The sequence below is a fragment of the Stegostoma tigrinum genome, chromosome 1 (genome assembly GCF_030684315.1).
Source record: "Stegostoma tigrinum isolate sSteTig4 chromosome 1, sSteTig4.hap1, whole genome shotgun sequence".
NCBI lineage: Eukaryota > Metazoa > Chordata > Chondrichthyes > Orectolobiformes > Stegostomatidae > Stegostoma > Stegostoma tigrinum.
Genome location: NC_081354.1, coordinates 73,842,368 through 73,860,828, shown reverse-complemented (window position 1 = coordinate 73,860,828; position 18,461 = coordinate 73,842,368). Strand labels below are relative to the sequence as shown.

The following is an 18,461-nucleotide window of genomic DNA, read 5'->3' as shown; positions in this document are numbered from 1 at the left end:
GACTTGAAATAGATATCGGTTTCAAGGTGGTTGCCAGAGATAGAAACGGAGAGGTCCAGGAAGGAGGGAGAAGTATCAGAGATGGTCCAGGTGAACTTTAGGTTGGGGTGGAAGCTATTGGTGAATTGGATGAACTGTTCGAGCTCCTTGTGGGTGCCGATACACTGATGACCGTAATGGAAGAAGAGGTGAGGTTTAGGGCCAGTGTAGCTACAGAAGAGGGATTGTTCCACGTAACTGACAGAGGCAGGCATAGCTTGGGCCCATGTGGGTACCACTTTGTAGGAAGTGGGAGGATTTGAAAGAGAAGTTGTTGAGGGTGAGGATGAGTTCGGCTAAGCTGGATGAAGGAATTGGGGGCATTCTGGCGAAGTTTGCCAATGATACGAAGATAGGTGGACAGGCTGGTAGTACTGAGGAGGTGGAGAAGCTGCAGAAAGATTTAGACAGTTTAGGAAAGTGGTCCAGGAAATGGCTGATGAAATTCAAAGTGAGTAAATGTGAGGTTTTGCACTTTTGGAAAAAAGGATACAGGCATGGACTATTTTCTAAACGGTGAGAAAATTCACAAATCAGAAGTGCAAAGGGATCTGGGAGTGTTGGTCCAGGATTCTCTAAAGGTTAACATGCAGGTAGAGTCCACAATTAAGAAAGCAAATATAATGTTGTTGGTTATCTCAAGAGGGTTGGAATATAAAAGCTGCGATGTGCTTCTGAGGCTTTATAAGGCTCTAGTTAGGCCCCATTTAGAATACTGTGTCCAATTTTGGGCCTGCACACCTCAGGAAGGACATACTAGCCCTGGAGCGTGTCCAGCGGAGATTCACACGGATGATCCTGGAATGGTAGGTTTAATGTATGATGAACGACTAAGGATCCTGGGATTGTACTCATTAGAGTTTAGAAGGTTGAGGGGAGATCTAATAGAAACTTACAAGATAATGTATGGCTTGGAAAGGGTGGACGCTGGGAAGTTGTTTACATTAGCTGGGGAAACTAGGACCCGTGGGCACAGCCTTAAAATTAGTGGGGGTAAATTTAAAACTGAAATGAGATGACATTTCTTCAGCCACAGAGTGGTGGGCTTGTGGAATTCATTGCCACAGAGTGCAGTGGAGGCCAGGACGTTGGATACCTTCAAGGCAGAGATCGACAAATTCTTGATCTCACAAGGAATCGAGGGCTACGGGGAGAGTGCAGGGAAGTAGTGTTCAAATGCCCGTCAGCCATGATTTAAATGGCGGAGTGGAATTGATGGGCCGAATGGCCTTACTTCCACTCCTATGTCTTATGGTCTTATGGGTGTCTGTGGAAGGGGACTGGCCGGACCTGCAGGACAGGAAGAAGCAGAGGGCCACACACAGACCAAGGCAGTGGCCGTGGATACCCGCATGGGCCCATGCTATGTCTGCCTGTTTGTAGGTTATGTGGAACAGGCCCTCTTCCGTAGCCACACTGGCCCTAAACCCCACCTCTTCCTCCGTTACATTGACGACTATGCCGCCTTGTGCTCCCATGAGGAGCTTGAACAGTTCATCCACTTCACCAACAACTTCCACCCCAACCTTAAGTTCACCTGTACCATCTCTGATACCTCTCTCTCCTTCCTGGATCCATCTATTTCCATCTGTGGCAACCACCTTGAAACCGATATCCATTTCAAGCCCACCGACTCCCACAGCTACCTAGAATACACCTTCTCCCATCCATCCTTCCAGCAAAAATGCCATCCCCTATTCCTAATTCCTTCACCTCTGCCTCATCGGCTCCCAGGATGAGGCATTCCACTCCTGTGCATCTCAGATGTCCTCATTTTTCAAAGACCGCAACATCCCCTCCACAGTGGTTGAGAACGCCCTCGACCGTGTCTCCCGCATTTCCCGCAACTCATCCCTCATATCCCCTCCCCGCAATAACAACCAAAACAGAATTCCTTTGTCCTCACGTACCACCCCACCGACCTCTGGATCCAACGCACCATCCTCCGACACTTCCGCCATCTGCAATCTGACCCCATCACCAAAAACATTTTTCCATCCCCACGCTTATGTGCTTTCTGGAGGGACCACTCTCTCCGGGACTCCCTTGTCTGCTCCACACTCCCCTCCAGCCCCATCACACCTGGCACTTTTCCCTGCAACCGCAGGAAGTGCTGCACCTGCCCTACACCATCCCCATCACCCCCATCCCAGGCTCCAAGAAGACTTTCCACATCAAGCAGATGTTCACCACATCTACTAATGTGGTATACAAATCTGTTGTTCCCCTTGTGGCCGCCTCTACGTCAGGGAAACCAAGCGGAGCCTTGGGGACCGCTTTGCAGAACACCTATGCTTGGTGCAATAAACAACTGCACCCCCCAGTCACAAACCATTTCCGATTTTCCCCCTCCCATCCTCAGATGACATGTCCATCTTGGGCCTCCTGCAGTGTCACATCAATACCACTCCAAGGTTGCAGGAACAGCACCTCAAATTCTGCTTGGGAACCCTGCAGCCCAATGATATCAATGTGGACTTCACAAGCTTCAAAATCTCCCCTACCTCATCCCAAAACCAGCCCACCTCATACCCACCTCCCTAACCTGCCCTTCCTCCCACCTATCCCCTCGCCCCACCCCATCTCCTGCCTACTCACCTCATCCCGATCTCTTGACCTGTCTGTCCTCCCTGGACTGACCTATCTCCTCACGAACTCCCCACCTCCACTCACCTTTACTGGCTCCATCCCTGTCTCTTTGACCTGTCTGTCTCCTGTCCACCTATCTTCTCCTTTATCTGTCTTTTGTCCACCTCTTTCCCCCCCCCCCCTGCCCTCACCCTTCCCTGTTTATTTCAGAATCCCCTTCCCTTCCCCTATTTCTGAAGAAGCGTCGAGGCCCGAAACGTCAGCCTTCCTGCTCCTCTGATGCTGCTTGGCCTGTTGTGTTCATCCACCTTTACACCTTGTTATCCCAAATTCTCCAGCATTTACAGTTCCTACTATGTCTGAAACAAGCTTAGAGCAAATGGTGAGGGAAAGTAAACTGGCTTCCTTCAAGCTTAGGTTTATTTATTGCAGAGAAAAGACCGCCACCTTCCCTTTCAAAGGACCAAAGTCTTCTGGATATCTCGATAGCACCTACAATTTCTTCAGCAACCTAGGAGCAATTCGACTGTTGTTAGCAGGCAGAAGGCCTTTGTCTTTGAAAACTGGTCGTCACTTCACAGAGTAAACAATTACTTGTTGCTGGCTGATTTTCATTTTATACACAGACTCTGTGCCAGCTCATCTGCAACTAAATTTCCCTTGCTGGTTGAACAAAGAACAGTGGAAATAAATGCTTCCAGTTTGTTTTAAAAAGTATGGCTATTCCTTCCATAATTCCAGGTTTTCAGAACAGTCCTTTTCCCAGTTCAGTGTACTGTCAAAAATATAGAAAAATGAAAAGATATGGTCTTTATAAGGTCTAGTATAAAGTGGAAAATATGAAGTTCTTCAGAATAACATGGCAAAATATTACTTTAGGGAAGAATAATGACAGAATATTACAGTAACAGAGGAGTCTGGGTGTCCTTGTACATAGAACATGCAAAGTTAAGAATGGAAAAGTGTGTAACCAGGGAAGCAATTGAAATGGTCCAAGGGGAATAAGTAGATAGTTTTGATCGAAATGTGCAGCATATTGGTGAGACCGTAACAGTGGACTTCTCTTTGAAGAAGGCATGTATTTGCATTGGAAGCAGTTCTGAGAAGGTACACTCGGTTGATGTACGGGATGAATTTGTCTAATGAGGAAAGTTGAAAAGGTTGGATCCATTTGAAACAAATGAGAAGGAATTTCTTCTGAGCATTCTGAATCTTCAGTACTGTCTACCTGTGAGAGCATGGAGGTTGAATTATTTTCTATCTTACCTTAAATATATTAACATTTTCCAGCAATAAGAGTCAAGGGAATAATGCAGGCAAGTCAGTTTGAGGCTAAGATTAGAATTGCTGTAATCTTGTCAAATGGTGCAGCAGGCTTGTTTTGTGCCTGGAATAACACAGGATGGACTTAGAGGAACACAACAGATCAGGCAGCATCAGTGGAGCAGGAAAGTTGACGTATAGGGTTGGGACCCATCTTAGAATCAAAGAATTCTTACAGTGTGGAAGCAGGCCACTCAGCCCAAGACCACGTTGACCCTCTGAAGAGTATCCCACCCATACCCATTCCCTCCTGACCCGATCCTGCATTTCCTATGGCTAATCCACTGTATGTACTGGATACTATAGGGAATTTAGCACGACCAATCTACCAAACCTGTGCATCTTTTGAGTGTGGGAGGAAATCCATGCAGACACAGGGAGAATGTGGAAACTCCACACACAGTTGGCCAAGGCAGTAACTGAGCCCACATCCCTGGCACTGTGAGGCAGCAGTGCTAACCACGCGCCATCTTTTTCTTACATTTTGGTTTTTCTGTTTTTCTTTATTCATGCATGATGTGTCTTTATTGGCTGATTTGTCCTTTTTTTTAGGTGCAATTTTTTTCTTCTGGCATTGTTGTCATTCTAAATGTCTTACATCCCTCTTGTACTGATACTTCTCTGAGCATTGTTTTTGCTAGTTGATGTTCCCTCATTCAGATTTTGTCATTTTACTATTAGCTCGTTTGCATTCTATTCCTTTCACCTTGCTGTTCTCAGATCATTACCTTAATTATGTAAGTATTTTGTGATTGCCTTTTCGCCAGCATTCCTCTCTTTATTTCTTCTAGTTCACTTTCCAAGAGAAATCCAGAAATGCTCCTGCTTTAGGCAGTTTTTTTTAACATACTAGATTGGAAAGGAGAAACCTGCGCATCTTGTAAAATCTACCTTTCCTATACTCCTTTCATTACCACTTACGACATTTTTTGGAGGTGGTTAAAATTGCCTTTCACTCCTTAATATATTACTTTACATATTTCTGCCCCCACCTCCTTTCCACTACTGGATGCACTGTTTAAACCTTTCAAATATTATTCTGCACCGTACCATGCAGTATTATTGTGGTGGTTCAATTTTTTTTTAATTTATCCCAGTTTCTCAACTTGTGCTATATTGAATTCCTATGTTTCAATTATCTTTACAACTCATCCTCATGTGTATTTTAAGGAGGGAACAAAATCAGCGACACTGTATTTAAACGCAGTGAATACTCATGGGTTCTAATATTGCAAATTACGTGCAGTAAGCCAAAATTTTCTAAGAAGTTTGGATTGCACCATTTGGCTAAGAATTGTTCTTTATGCAATGTGTAATTTGTTTTTGTTGCTATTTTTTAACCTAACACACACAATGCAAGGTAAAAATAAACCAATGATAATACTGTATTAATATTTTGTTCTTCGAGTAGCTTTCAGTTGAAGCAAATATAAATTCTACATTGTAAGATTAGTGATAGTTTTAATGAAAATCACCTTGATACTTGTATATTGAAAATACCATTACACATTATTACTTCTGAGAGATTTATTCTGTAATATTTATGACGCATAATCTGAAATTAGTATAATTTAACAGTTATACAATGGAATCTCTAGATTACAGAAATGAATGAGATGCAATCACCAAAAAAGTTTTTAAAAGAAGCTTATAATGGAAAGTCTACATACGTGAATAATATATGCCCTCTAGTTCTTGTTCCTTTTAAGAGCAGGAATAGTTTCTCCCTATTTACTGCATCCAGCCTGTTCCTGATTTTGAAAACCTCTATCAATTCTTCTTTTAGCCTCCTTCATTTCAAGAAGAACAGACCTGACTTCTTCAGTCTATCCTCACAACTGAAGGTCCTCATCCCTGGAGCCTTTCTTGTAAACTTTTTTCTTTGTTTCCAGTGTGTTCACATCCTTTCTGTAATGTGCTCTCCAGCACTATAATACTACACCAGCTAAGATCTAACAAATGTCTTATACAAGTTCGACATCTCTTTGCTGTTGTACTCTCTGCCTCTTAGTAAAGGTTTGTGTACTGCTTTCTCTACCTGTCCTACCACTTTGTGATCTGCATTCATATACACCCAGTTGCCTCTGCTCTTGCACCCTTTTAAAATTATACCGCTATTTTGTATTGTCTTTCCATGTTCTCCCTACCAAAATGCATCACCTTGCACACTGCATTGAAATTCATCAACCACTCCTTCACCTCTTCATTAACTTGTCCGTGTCCTTGTTGAGCTCTGTTATGTCCTTCTTATGGTTTACAGTTCTTCCAAATTTTATGTAGTCTACAAACTTCAAAAATGCCCTCTGCACACCAAGATCTAAATCATTAGTATATATCAAGAAAAGCTAAGGTCCTGGCACTGACCCTTGGAGACATTCACTGCAAATCCTCCTCCAGCCTTAAAAATATCCATTGGCCATTATTCTCTTTCCTATCACTCAAACCAATTTTAAATGCATGTTGCAACTGACCTTTTTATTCCATGACATATAACTTTCCTCTCGAGTCCTCTCAATAGATAGTTTTGCTATTGTGATTTCTTTTTATTATTAGAAGTTATTCAGGTGCAAGAATTTGGCATTGATGTGAGTTCCCTTCTTTAAAGATAATTACCTTCTTTAAAGATAATAGATTTTTTTTGTTCTAATTCAAATATTGGTAATGTGTTCCTTTCATGAAGGCAAGGATTCAAAATCTGAAGTGATCATTCCATCTCCAATCAGTTTAATTCCTGAGGAGAGAGTATCTTTTGGGTTGTATGCGCTGTCAGTCTCTTCACTTACAGTGGCCAGGATTAGAAAAAATTACAACAAGGTGGACAGCAAAACCATAGCCAAACAGGTGAGCAAACAATGGAAGGTGAGCATTTAGAGGAAATGCACGAACTAAAAGTATGCCTTAAGATGCGGTTCAGTTTGCACATATTTGCGTTTAATTTGCAAAATTGTTTGGTAGTACAGAATTAGATCTGGTATTATACCAGCATTCAAATTCAAATGGCACATTTCAGTGATAGGCATAAAGTTAACTTGGCTTGATGGCAATATCCTGTTCGTGCCAAAGACAACTCATTCCTGCATAATAGGAGCATGGAACAGCTAGCATTCCCTTTTACTCAGATACCTTATCCTTACAGATAATCTGCAGTAGGCTGGATGCCAGGTATGTAAGTTGTACATCCCAATGATTGATGGATTGTGTCAACAGCATATCTCTTCTGTTCATAGTAAATAAGATGCTGACAATAACCAGCCAACTTGCACTTGTGAGAGTCATAATCGGATCTGATTTTTCGATTGTACATCATTTTCTGCATAATCCTGAGTGTCTGTGTAATTCTGTTCAGAGTCAATTTAGGATTGTCAGTTGAGCTTGCAGTGTGGTGCGCTTGAGTCTAATAGAAGTTGCATATATCAATAAACACAAACCTGTGCAGTCCATAAGACCCTTTAAATAAAAAGGAGCAGGTTTAGGCTATTCATTAGGAAAGTGTTGGAAAGAACATGTCCGCACACTGCCTCTGTTGCAACTCATCAAAATAAGTCTAGCTATTCCTTAATTCATTTCTCAGGGCAGTGGCCTGCTTTAAAATTAAAACAAAAAACCTGGTAATTAATTGTTTATCTGGTGCATTCTCCATGGTGACATCTCTATCCATTAGAGTCCACTTAACAACCAATCACCATACTCCTCTCGCAGTATAAATATTGGCTTTTCCCTGAGTTGAGTACTGTTGCAAATTGTACTGACCTGTGCAAGATGAAAAATTTTAAGTACATTTCATTTATTCAGCAATACAATGTTAAGTATGGATTGGGTTCTCAATGAAATTCTAAAGACGGAGAATTATGGCCCATTACAAAACTCTGTACAAAACTCTGGTGCGGCCGCACTTGGAGTATTGTGTACAGTTCTGGTCACCGCATTATAAGAAGGATGTGGAAGCTTTGGAAAGGATGCAGAGGAGATTTAGTAGGATGTTGCCTGGTATGGAGGGAAAGCCTTACGAGGAAAGGCTGAGGGAGTTGAGGCTGTTTTCATTAGAGAGAAGAAGGTTGAGAGGTGACTTAATTGAGACATATAAAATAATCAGAGGGTTAGATAGGGTGGATAGGGAGAGCCTTTTTCCTAGGATGGTGATGGCGAGCATGAGGGGGCATAGCTTTAAATTGAGGGGTGAAAGATATAGGACAGATGTCAGAGGTAGCTTCTTTACTCAGAGAGTAGTCAGGGAATGGAACGCTTTGCCTGCAACGGTAGTGGATTCGCCAACTTTAGGTACATTTAAGCTATCATTGGACAAGCATTTGGGCGTACATGTAGGTTAGATGGGCTTGAGATCGGTGTGACAGGTTGGCACAACGTCGAGGGCCGAAGGGCCTGTACTGTGCTGTAATGTTCTATCTATTACGTGGTCAAAAGGGTATGCAAAATGTTTTCTTTATTTTTGTTTCATGAGATGTGGGTATCATTAACTCAGTCAACCTTTATTACTGTTTCTTAATTATGCTGGAGAGAACATATGAATTATTGCTTAGCAGAAGGGAAAAATCAGGATTGTTAGATCAGTTTAACTTCTGTTGGAATCTATAATTAAGGAACAGTGAGTGGGCATTTGAAGAATTTGGAATTGAGAACTAAGTAGGACTTACAAAGGATAGGACAAAAATGGAAAGCAAAATAAAAACAAAGTGTTGAAGATATTCAACAAGTCTGGTCACATCTCTGGAGAGAGGAAAAGATTTAATATTCTGTTCTGTGATCCAGCTTCAGAATCGGCAGCAGTAATTTACTTGGTAGGAATTTATGTCTGATTCACAGTTTTGGATTCCCACGCTTGGCTTTGAGCATAAAATTCTTGGCTGACACACCAATACAGTGCTAAAAGAGAGGTGCTGTTTCTGATGTGTTTTTTTTGCATGACACCTTACCAAGATCTGTATGCAAATAGGTTGTTAGATCACTTACAATCCTACAGTGAATGCACTTCAAAAGTAATTAATTGACTGTAAAGTGTTTTAAAATGTTTGTATCATGGAAAGTACTACATTCATGCATTCTGTCTTCTGACAGGTACTTCAAGACAAGCTGCGTAATTCAAGCATTTTTAATGTTATTTGTATCGAGTAGTACCTTAAGAAGGCCTTCACTAAAGTTGTATGCAAGAGTGTGTTGGCTAAAATTAAAAATGGAAAGTTGGAGGCATATTATTGTTCTTGTTTGGTAGTAGAGGATAGGTTGTAGGGGTAATGAGGATGGTTATTGATTGGAAAATATTGCTTTACATTCTAAGCTAAGCTCTGAATGTCATCTAGGCCCTGCAAGATATTTACAGATATAATTAAGGAATGTAGATCAGCATTTAAGGGAGAGGGCAACTGATTTTACTATGGTAAATTTTGATGTGAAAAGTGGGAAAGGTATTCACATGGACCATAAACACCAGCGTGGACTAGTTGCAGCAAATGCCCTGTTTCTGCCCATATGTCTTATGCAATCCAGTGTAAACCTTAAAATTTGAGCCAAATCATTCAAGAAAGAACTTGGAAAACGTATTTATTTGCAAAGGTAGTGCAAGTGTGCTAATCTCTTGCACATGTGCAGTAAATTCCAGTTCTCTTGATAATTTTGAATCTAGAACATAGAACATAGAAAAGTACAGCACAGTACAGGCCCTTTGGCCCACGATATTGTGCCGTGGAATAATCCTAATCATGTGCATGTCCAGCAGTCGCTTAAATGTCACTAATGACTCCGCTTCCACGACTACCACTGGTAAACTATTCCATGCGCTCACAACTCTCTGGGTGAAGAACCTCCCTCTGACGTCTCCTCTATACTTCCTCCTAACACCTTAAAACTATGACCCCTCGTGGCAGTCAGTCCTTCCCTAAGGAAAAGTCTCTGGCTATCGACTCTATCCATGCCTCTCATTACCTTGTCCACCTCGATCAGTTCACCTCTCTTCCTCCTTCTCTCCAGTGCGAAAAGTCCGAGCTCAGTCAACCTCTCCTCGTAGGACAAGCCCTTCAGTCCAGGCAGCATCCTGGTAAACCTCTTTTGCACCTTCTCCAAAGCCGCCTCATCTTTCCTATAATAGGGCGACCAGAACTGGACACAATATTCCAAGTGTGGTCTCACCAGGGTTTTGTAGAGCTTCAGCATAACCACGTGGCTCTTAAACTTGATCCCCCTGTTAATGAAAGCCAAAACACCATATGCTTTCTTTTCAACCTTATCCACCTGGTGGCAACTTTGAGGGAGCTATGCACTTGAACACCAAGATCCCGCTGTTCCTCCATACTGCCGAGAATCCTGCCTTTAATCCTGTATCTAGCATTTAAGTTCGACCTTCCAAAATGCATCACTTTGCATTTATCCAGGTTGAACTCCATCTGCCATTTCTCAGCCCAGCTCTGCATTCTGTCAATGCCATTAATTTTGATAAATTTTCCTAATCAAAAGTATTAAGAGATATGGAGCTCTCAGCCAAGATGAGTGAATGAAGTTAAAATGCAGATCAACTATAATCTCAATGAACATGAGAGCAAGCTGGAACGGTTGAGTAGTTTATATCTGTTGTGAAAAGAAAATACAATTGATGATTTAAATGTATCTTAAAAGGTTTAGTAATTTAGTTTTAAATTATTAAACAAACCAAAGTGGAAGTTAGTTCTTTTGAAAAGAGTTTTCACGAATTATCATTCAACTGATTTATATGTATAATAACATATGAAAGAGAAATTCTCCAGTACAAAAGATGTGGCATCCGAGGTATTGCTTGAAAACTATTGGGTTATTTGTTCAACCCATTTTATTCCTAGCCATTGAGGTGATGCTGTGGATTCTAAAATGTAATCCTTTCAGAACATGCTACAAAAGATCTGAAAAGAATTTTGATCGTTCTTCAACAAAAAAAAATCCCAATTCAGTTTACGTTTATGTATAAGGTGTCCTGATAGTTCCTTTTACATCTCAGTTTCCTTCAACCACTAATCACGATAAAGAATTGATTTATAAAATGGTGTTAGAGAAAAAAGGGCATTGAGTTCAAAAGAGGAAGTCCTCTGGTTGTCCACGCTATCACTGAAAGCCCTAAAGGATGACGTAGCCTCACAATGTGCACTAAGTTGTAAAAGCCCTTCATTTGATAAAATGTAGTTTATGTAGTTGGTGATGTATAATTCCAGAGTGCCGCATTGGGCTTAGATAACTGTGATGTCAATATAGTTGGCAAAAAGCAATTTGCTGTATATAGGTCCTTCAACTACATTTATCATTGGCTATGATGTAAATTGTTGAAACTTTAAAACTGGGGGCAGTTATTACTAAAATGCATTACGTGGATGCACAGGATAAGAGCACATGCTCTTATAACTAAGATATGGTATCTACCATGATTGAGCTGCAGTTGCTGCTCAAACTCTGCATTTCTAACTGAATGGGATATGAAATGTACTTTTGTTACGATCGGTGGGGGGGGTGTTGCTGACATTCTGCAAACGTTTTGGTGAGTTATCATCTTCGATACCATGTTGAATACCTGGAATCCATTTAGCTCGGCTTAAAGATGGGTCTGGTTTGTGAGTTAAAGCTCTAAATGGGGGGAAGGTCAATGGTATTAGGCAAGAACTCTGGAAACTTGATGGGGGAGGCAATTTGCAGGTAAAGGGACATCTGGCAAGTGGGTGGCTTTCAAAAGTGAGATAGCGAAAGTTCTGGGCCAACATGTCCTTGTTACGAGAAGAGAAAGACTGGCAGGTATAGGGAATACTGGATGTCTAAAGATATTGAGGCTCTAGACAAGAGAAAGGCATAGGTCAGGTGTGAGCAGCTGGAATCAAATCAATCCCTTGAGTATAGTAGGAGGACACTTGAGAGGGAGATCAGGAGGGCAGAAAAGGAGACACAAGGTAGTTTAGGCAGATAATGTAGAGAAGAATCTAAAGAGATTCTACAATTACAGTAAGGGCAAAAAAGTAACGAGGCACTGACTAGGAACCCTTAAAGACCAATGAGGTCATCCCATGTGTGGACCCACACGAGATGGGTGAGATTGTCAATAAATATTTCTTGTCAATATTTACTGTGGAGAAAGACAGGAAAACTGGGGGACTATGGGAAATCTAATGTTGATGTCTTGAAAAGAATCCACATTACTGAATTGGTGTTGCTGAGGGACTTAAAAGGCACAAAGATAGATAGTTCCCCAAGTCCCAATCAAGTGTATTCTAGGACATTGTGGGAAGATAGGGAAGAAATTGTGGGGCTGCGAGAGGAGATTTTTGTATCATCTACAGCTACGTGTAAGGTGGTGGAAAACTGGAGGGTGACTAGAATTATGCCATTATTTTAAGAAATGTTGCAAGGCAAAACAAGGGAATGATAGACCAGTTAGCTTATCATTGGTTTTGGCTAAGTTGTGAGTGATTTTTGACAGACAGGATCTACACCCTTTTGGAAAGGCAAGGACTGATTAGGAATAGTCAGCATGGCTTTTTACATGGGAAATCATGTCTCACAAATTTGATTTAGTTTTTTTGAAGAGCTGACCAAGAAGAGGGATGAAGGCAGAGCGTTGCCTGCATGGACTTTAGCAAGGTTTCGACAAGGTTCTGCAAGGTAGTCTGATTAGATCACATGGGACCCAAGGAGAGTTGGCCAATTAGATATAAAAATGGCTTGATGCTGGGACATAGAGGGTGGTGGTAGAGGGTTGTTCAGACATTAAAGGCCTGTGATCAGCGATGTGTCAGAAGGTTTGGTGCTGAATCCACTGTTGTCCGTCATTTATATAAATGATTTAGGTGAGAATATAGAATATAATGGAATTTATTGAAGCTAAATGTGAGCTATTGCATTTTGGTAAGACAAGCTACGTTAGGACTTGCACAGTTAATGGTAGGGCCCTGGGGAGTGTTGTCAAACAGAGACCTAGGGTGCAAATACATTGTTCCTGCAGTGTGGCATCACAGGTATGCAGGTTGGTGAGGATGGCATTTGGAATGGTTGCCTTCATTGGTCAAAGCATCAGTACAGTAGTTGTGACGTCATATTACAAGACATTGTTAAGATCCCATTTGGAATACTGCATACAGTTCTGGACACCCTGCTGTAGGAAAAATGTTATTAAACTGGAAATGGTGCAAAAAAGTTTTACAAGGGATGTTACTGAGACAGGAAAGTTTCAGTTATAAGGACAGGGTGGATAGGCTGGGACTTCTGTCCCTGGAGCGAGTTTGAGGGGTATCCTGATTGTATGAATTTCAATCATGAGGGCAGAGATAAGGCAAATAGCCGCGGTCTTTTCCCCAGGGTAGGAGAGTCCAAGACTAGAAGGCATTGGTTTAAAGTGAGGGAGGAACAGTTTAAAATGGACCTGAGGGGCAATGTTTTCATGCAGAAGGTGGAGCATATACAGAATGAACTGCCAGAGTACGAGGTAGTTGCAAATACAGTTACAGCATTTAAAGGACATTTGAACAGGTATGCGGGTAAAAAAGTTTAGAGATATGGCCCAAATGCAGGCAAACGGAACTGGTTCAGTTTATGAAACCTGGTTGGCATGGACAAGTTGGGCCAAAGGGCCTGTTTCTGTGCTGTATGACTCTAACGTTGTATTCTACGTCAATTACTGTCTACTAACGTTTATATCCATTTTCCTCGCAGGGGAAGAGCTTGGTCATATGTATCTGCCTGTAGGTTGAAACTTGAAACCAAACCATACTCTGTGCCAGAATCTGTAGTCTCATACCTAACTATACAAAACTTGTTATTTATTAAGCTGCTGATTTCGCTCGCTATTGGAACTCGAAAAGATAGAAGTTACTAGTGCTTAAATTCTTCCTGAATGGCTTCACATAACAAGTTATGTTAGACTGATTAATAGTCAAAGTTGAACTTACAGCAGGAAAATTTAATAGGAAGTAGCGTAGTTCCAGCTGGTTCAACTCCAGAGTATTATCCCAGCCAAGCTGACCCAAGGGTTGCTGTTGTAGGCAAAGCGCACATTCCGTTTCAGGTAATCAGTGTCCCAAGAGAGAGAAGTACATTTATGTAAATTGTGGGTGTCATTTACTGGCTGTGGACACAAAGTTATCCTCTTTTTAATGAATGAGAGGTTCCCTCTATAGATAGAGTTAGTAGGCCAAATAGTGATGCTGTGTGAATAAGACGTTCAGTGCTGTAAATTGCTTTCACTTGCCATTTTCAAACGGGAAAGGGAGGTGAGACCCCATGTGCAGAATGAGTAGGTTGAAAATTAGAACACAGAAATTTTATTCGGTAAGGAAGTTAGTTTGTTTCCAATGTTACATGTCACAACTTCCTTATAGTGAAAAATGTTATAAAGGTGACCAATATACAAGCAAGTTGGATAATTTGGCTTTTTATATTTAGCACAATGATTGAATATATTGCTCAAGCTGTAACAACGTTACAACGTTAGAGTCATACAGCACAGAAACAGGCCCTTAGGCCCAACTTGTCCATGCCGACGAGGTTTCCTAAACTGAACCAGTTCCGTTTGCCTGCATTTGGGCCATATCTCTAAACTTTCTTACCCGCGTACCTATTCAAATGTCTTTTAAATGCTGTAACTGTATTTGCATCTACCACGTACTCTGGCAGTTCATTCTGAATATGCTCCACCTTCTGCATGAAAGCATTGCCCCTCAGGTCCGTTTTAAACTGCTCCTCCCTCACTTTAAACTACAAAGTTTAAAGCAAATGAGTAGAATTTCCTAGCTTCTAATATCAGATTACATTCTTTTGTTGTGCAGATGGCCATTTCCTCGCATGAAAATGCTACACCTGTAAAACTATTGCATAATGCTGCAGGGCATTTAAATGGACCAGCACGGACGATTGGTGCAGCTCTTATTGGATACCTGGGTATGGTGTTGTTTAATGTTAGCTGAACACTGGAAATTTCAAATTATTGATTTATTTACTATTAATTAGAAATCTGCTTTACTGTTATTTCAGAATGATAAACAAAGTCTGCTTTATCGTAAAAGTTGCACTTTTAAAAAAATTTTTGTTGGTCATCAGCCTTGATTTTAACCCACCAAGCGTCAAAAATGGGACACGAGGGCTTAGGTTGGTTTAGTTGGTTATTTGCAATGCAGAGTGACGCCAAGAGCACAGATCACTTCCTGCACCAGCTTAGTTCACCATCATAGTTCTGCCTTCTGAACATTGCCCACTCATCCGTGGTATGGTGATCCTTGAGTTGAACTCACTGCCTGTCATATTTCTCTGATAGCCAAAGACCATCTACGAATATAGCAACTTTCACTTACATAAGGGGAAGTGTATTAAAAGTTTTGCTGCAGCATGTGCCTGATTTTCTGGTTCATGCTACACGTCTTCAAATACAGGCAAGGCCTCACTGAAATTAAATAGTCAATTTTAATGTTTTTCTTTTATTTTTGTGCTTTAATTCTGGCCAACTGGATTCAACACTTGACATTAGCCTGACCAAGAGTACTCTGTGAATTTGCTGCAAGCCCAGCAAAGTGTGGCCTCCTCAACCCTCACAGGTTGCATGGCCTTCTCTACCTCTCCAAAGTACTATTTATTTTGCTGGGTACATCACAGTGGCTTCAGGCCTCCTGCTACACTCGCTCTGCTCCCTATCCCCTTAGCGAAATTCATTGTGACAGTGATTGTTAGAGTTCTGCAGCACAGAAAAGAGGCCTGTGGCAGGTCAAAAAACAACAAATTAGCTATTCTAGTCCCATGTTCCAACACCAGCTTTGTATGTCTTGGCATTCCAAGTGTACATCTGGATACTATTTGAAAGTTACTAGGGCTTCTGTCACTACCACCCTTCATAGGCAGCGAGTTCCAGATTCCTGTCACCCTTTGGGTGACATATCTTTTCCTCCTATCCCCTCCAAATCTCCTGTCACTTATTTTAAATTTATATCCCGGTCATTGATCAGTAATCAGGGGAAAGGTTTCTTTCTGTCTCCGCCTCATCATCATTTACATCTAAATCACACTCCCCACTTAGTCCGCCCTGCTTCAAAGAAAACAGCCCCAGTATATCTAATCTGTCTTCAGCTCAGTTAAATCTCCTGTGCACCCTCTCCAATATTGTAAAGGCCCTACAGTATTTAAATAAGATTTCTTAAAATGGCCCTGGATATTATATTCGCTATGATGGGCCCAAGTTTACATGATGTTAACACATAAAATTGATAAAATTTCGGGCCGAGACCCTTCTTCACATCAACTTTCCTGCTCCTCTGCTCGTTGGCCCGCTGTGTTCATCCAGCTTCACACCCTGTTACCTCATTCTCCAGCATCGGCAATTCCTACTATCTCTGTAACAGATAAAATTGGAGCTCTGTTTGCTTGAAATAATCTTAAAATAACACTGTCCTCAATGTGATATTATAACAGATCATGCCTTAACTCTGTACCAGACGTTGCCTGCATAATTTAATAGAATAATACTAAATAATAATGCCATTTTCTGTGTTAACTTCATATTTAGCTTTTGTTAAAATTTTGTCATTCATTCTCCAATTGCATTATTAAAAGATGTAACATGAGTTATAAAGTAAAACAGGGCTTCCTTGCAGTAGTTTCTTTTTATGTAATACTTACTGTCGATTATTGTTCTTGATGGAATGTTTTACGGGTTTTTAAGTGCATCATTTTGTTTGGTTTTTTTAATTGAGGATTTTCTTTGTCAGGTGTGAGGACCTCTGTTCCTAGGCCTGTTGCCACTACATTACAATACATTGGCGGAGCAGCTGCTATTTTAGGCTTGGTTGCAATGGCATCAGATGTTGAAGGCCTCTACGCTGCTGTGAAGGCTCTTGTTTGTGTGGTAAAAAGTAATGCACTGGCAAGCAAAGAGATGGAGAGGATTAAGGGCTATCAAGTAAGAGCTTCACTGCAACTCCTGTTTAAGGGAACAGCCTCATATCTGTAGGTTAGAGCGATTTATAAGTAGTTTTGTGCTATACTAATGCTGATGAATAAAATGCACGGAGAAACAAAAAGGATTTCAAACAACAGATGATGTGACAAATGAAACAAATTTTGGGCAGTTTTACTTGTGTTGTAATTCAGTGTTTGGATCTATATAGATTCAGACTATGGACAGAAATATTCAAACTTTATTTATGTTTTGTAGTTGATTGAAATGTAATGAAACTTTCTACTAAGTGAAGTAGATTAATATTGAATGTGTATTTATTGGATAAACAAGTTTTAAAATTTGCTGTTGGACTTCGTTCAGAATGATGTTTGAGTAAACCCCCAATTGAACTAAAAAGCATATAATAGATGTTGGAGTTAAAGGCGGCATGAGAGAAAAAGAGCGAAATTAAATTGTATAGTGGATGAGCCATGAAAAAATATGAGAAAAGGCCAAGCTCTGCACTCTGGAAAGGACCAGTTTAGGATTGGCCTTCATGAAAATTTGAATAAAATGGAATGGTATAAAAAGGGTTTGTGCTGTAGGTTGCCTTCTGCGTAGATTGGGAGAGTATGATTGGAGGACATAAATTTACGGAAAAATAAGTGGTTAGTATGAGGAACTTGTTTATTACTATATTAGTAAATATAGTAAGTGGGTGGAACAATCTGCCAGATTAGGGTACTGACGATGAAGTAGTAGAGACATTGGAGATGTAGTTGAATACTCAAATAAAAGAGCTCATGTGCCAAAAAAAATTTGAAATTTTTTTTAACTCTAATTTCTCTCGTGTTCTTTTCACTGTTGTTCCAAGTTTCTCAATGTCTCTTTCCAAATACAACTTATGAATAATATTTGTTTTTCTTCATCTTAGCTCTTGGCAATGCTGCTGAAGAAGAAGAGGACTTTGTTGAACAGTCATATTCTTCATCTTACATTTTCATTAGTGGGAACTGTTGACAGTGGCCATGAGACCAGTATCATTCCTAATTCTAATGGATTTCAGGATTTGCTTTGTGACTTTGATGTAAGGCATAAGTAAAAATGGTATAATGGTAACTTAGAAAATAGTAGACAACACTGACTTCTTGTGCACGTATTAATCAAGAGGAGCAATGTGAAATATTGATCAAAATAACCCTATAGAGAGGAAACGTTAGAGGAGTTGGAATCTTTGAATGTAGGTAAGTCGCCAGGGCTGGATGGATTGTGCCCTAGGATGTTGAGGAAGGTCAAGGAGGAAAAAGCAGGTGCTCTGAAGATATTTTCCAATCTTCACTAGACACAGGTGAGGTGCCGGAAGACTGGAGGAATACAAATGTGGTTCTGTTGTTTCAAGGTACAAAGGAAATGCCAAACATTTATAGGCTAGTTAGTCTTTCTTCAGTGGTGGACAGATTGTTGGACTCAATCTTGAGGGATTGGTTAAACTGTACACAGAAAGGCGTGGACTAGTCAGGGATAGTTAACGTGGCTTTGTTAAGGGAAAATCACACCTTCAAAATTTGATTGAATTCTTTGAGGAAGTGAGAAGCAGGATTGATGAGGGTTGTGCAGTGGATGTGTTCTACAT

The 18,461-nt window shown here is 40.8% G+C and overlaps 1 protein-coding gene across 2 annotated transcripts in view; it reads left to right on the top strand.

Annotated features, from left to right (window-relative positions):
- The window catches only part of wdfy3 (WD repeat and FYVE domain containing 3), a 381,322-nt gene that overhangs the window by 191,968 nt on the left and 170,893 nt on the right, over positions 1–18,461 (top strand). For both annotated transcript variants that reach the window (XM_048527789.2, XM_048527782.2), the window contains 4 exons: positions 6,632–6,792; positions 14,733–14,844; positions 16,659–16,849; positions 17,763–17,915. In XM_048527789.2, coding sequence (XP_048383746.1) covers positions 6,632–6,792; positions 14,733–14,844; positions 16,659–16,849; positions 17,763–17,915 — 617 coding nt within the window. The remainder of the gene's footprint in view (positions 1–6,631; positions 6,793–14,732; positions 14,845–16,658; positions 16,850–17,762; positions 17,916–18,461) is intronic.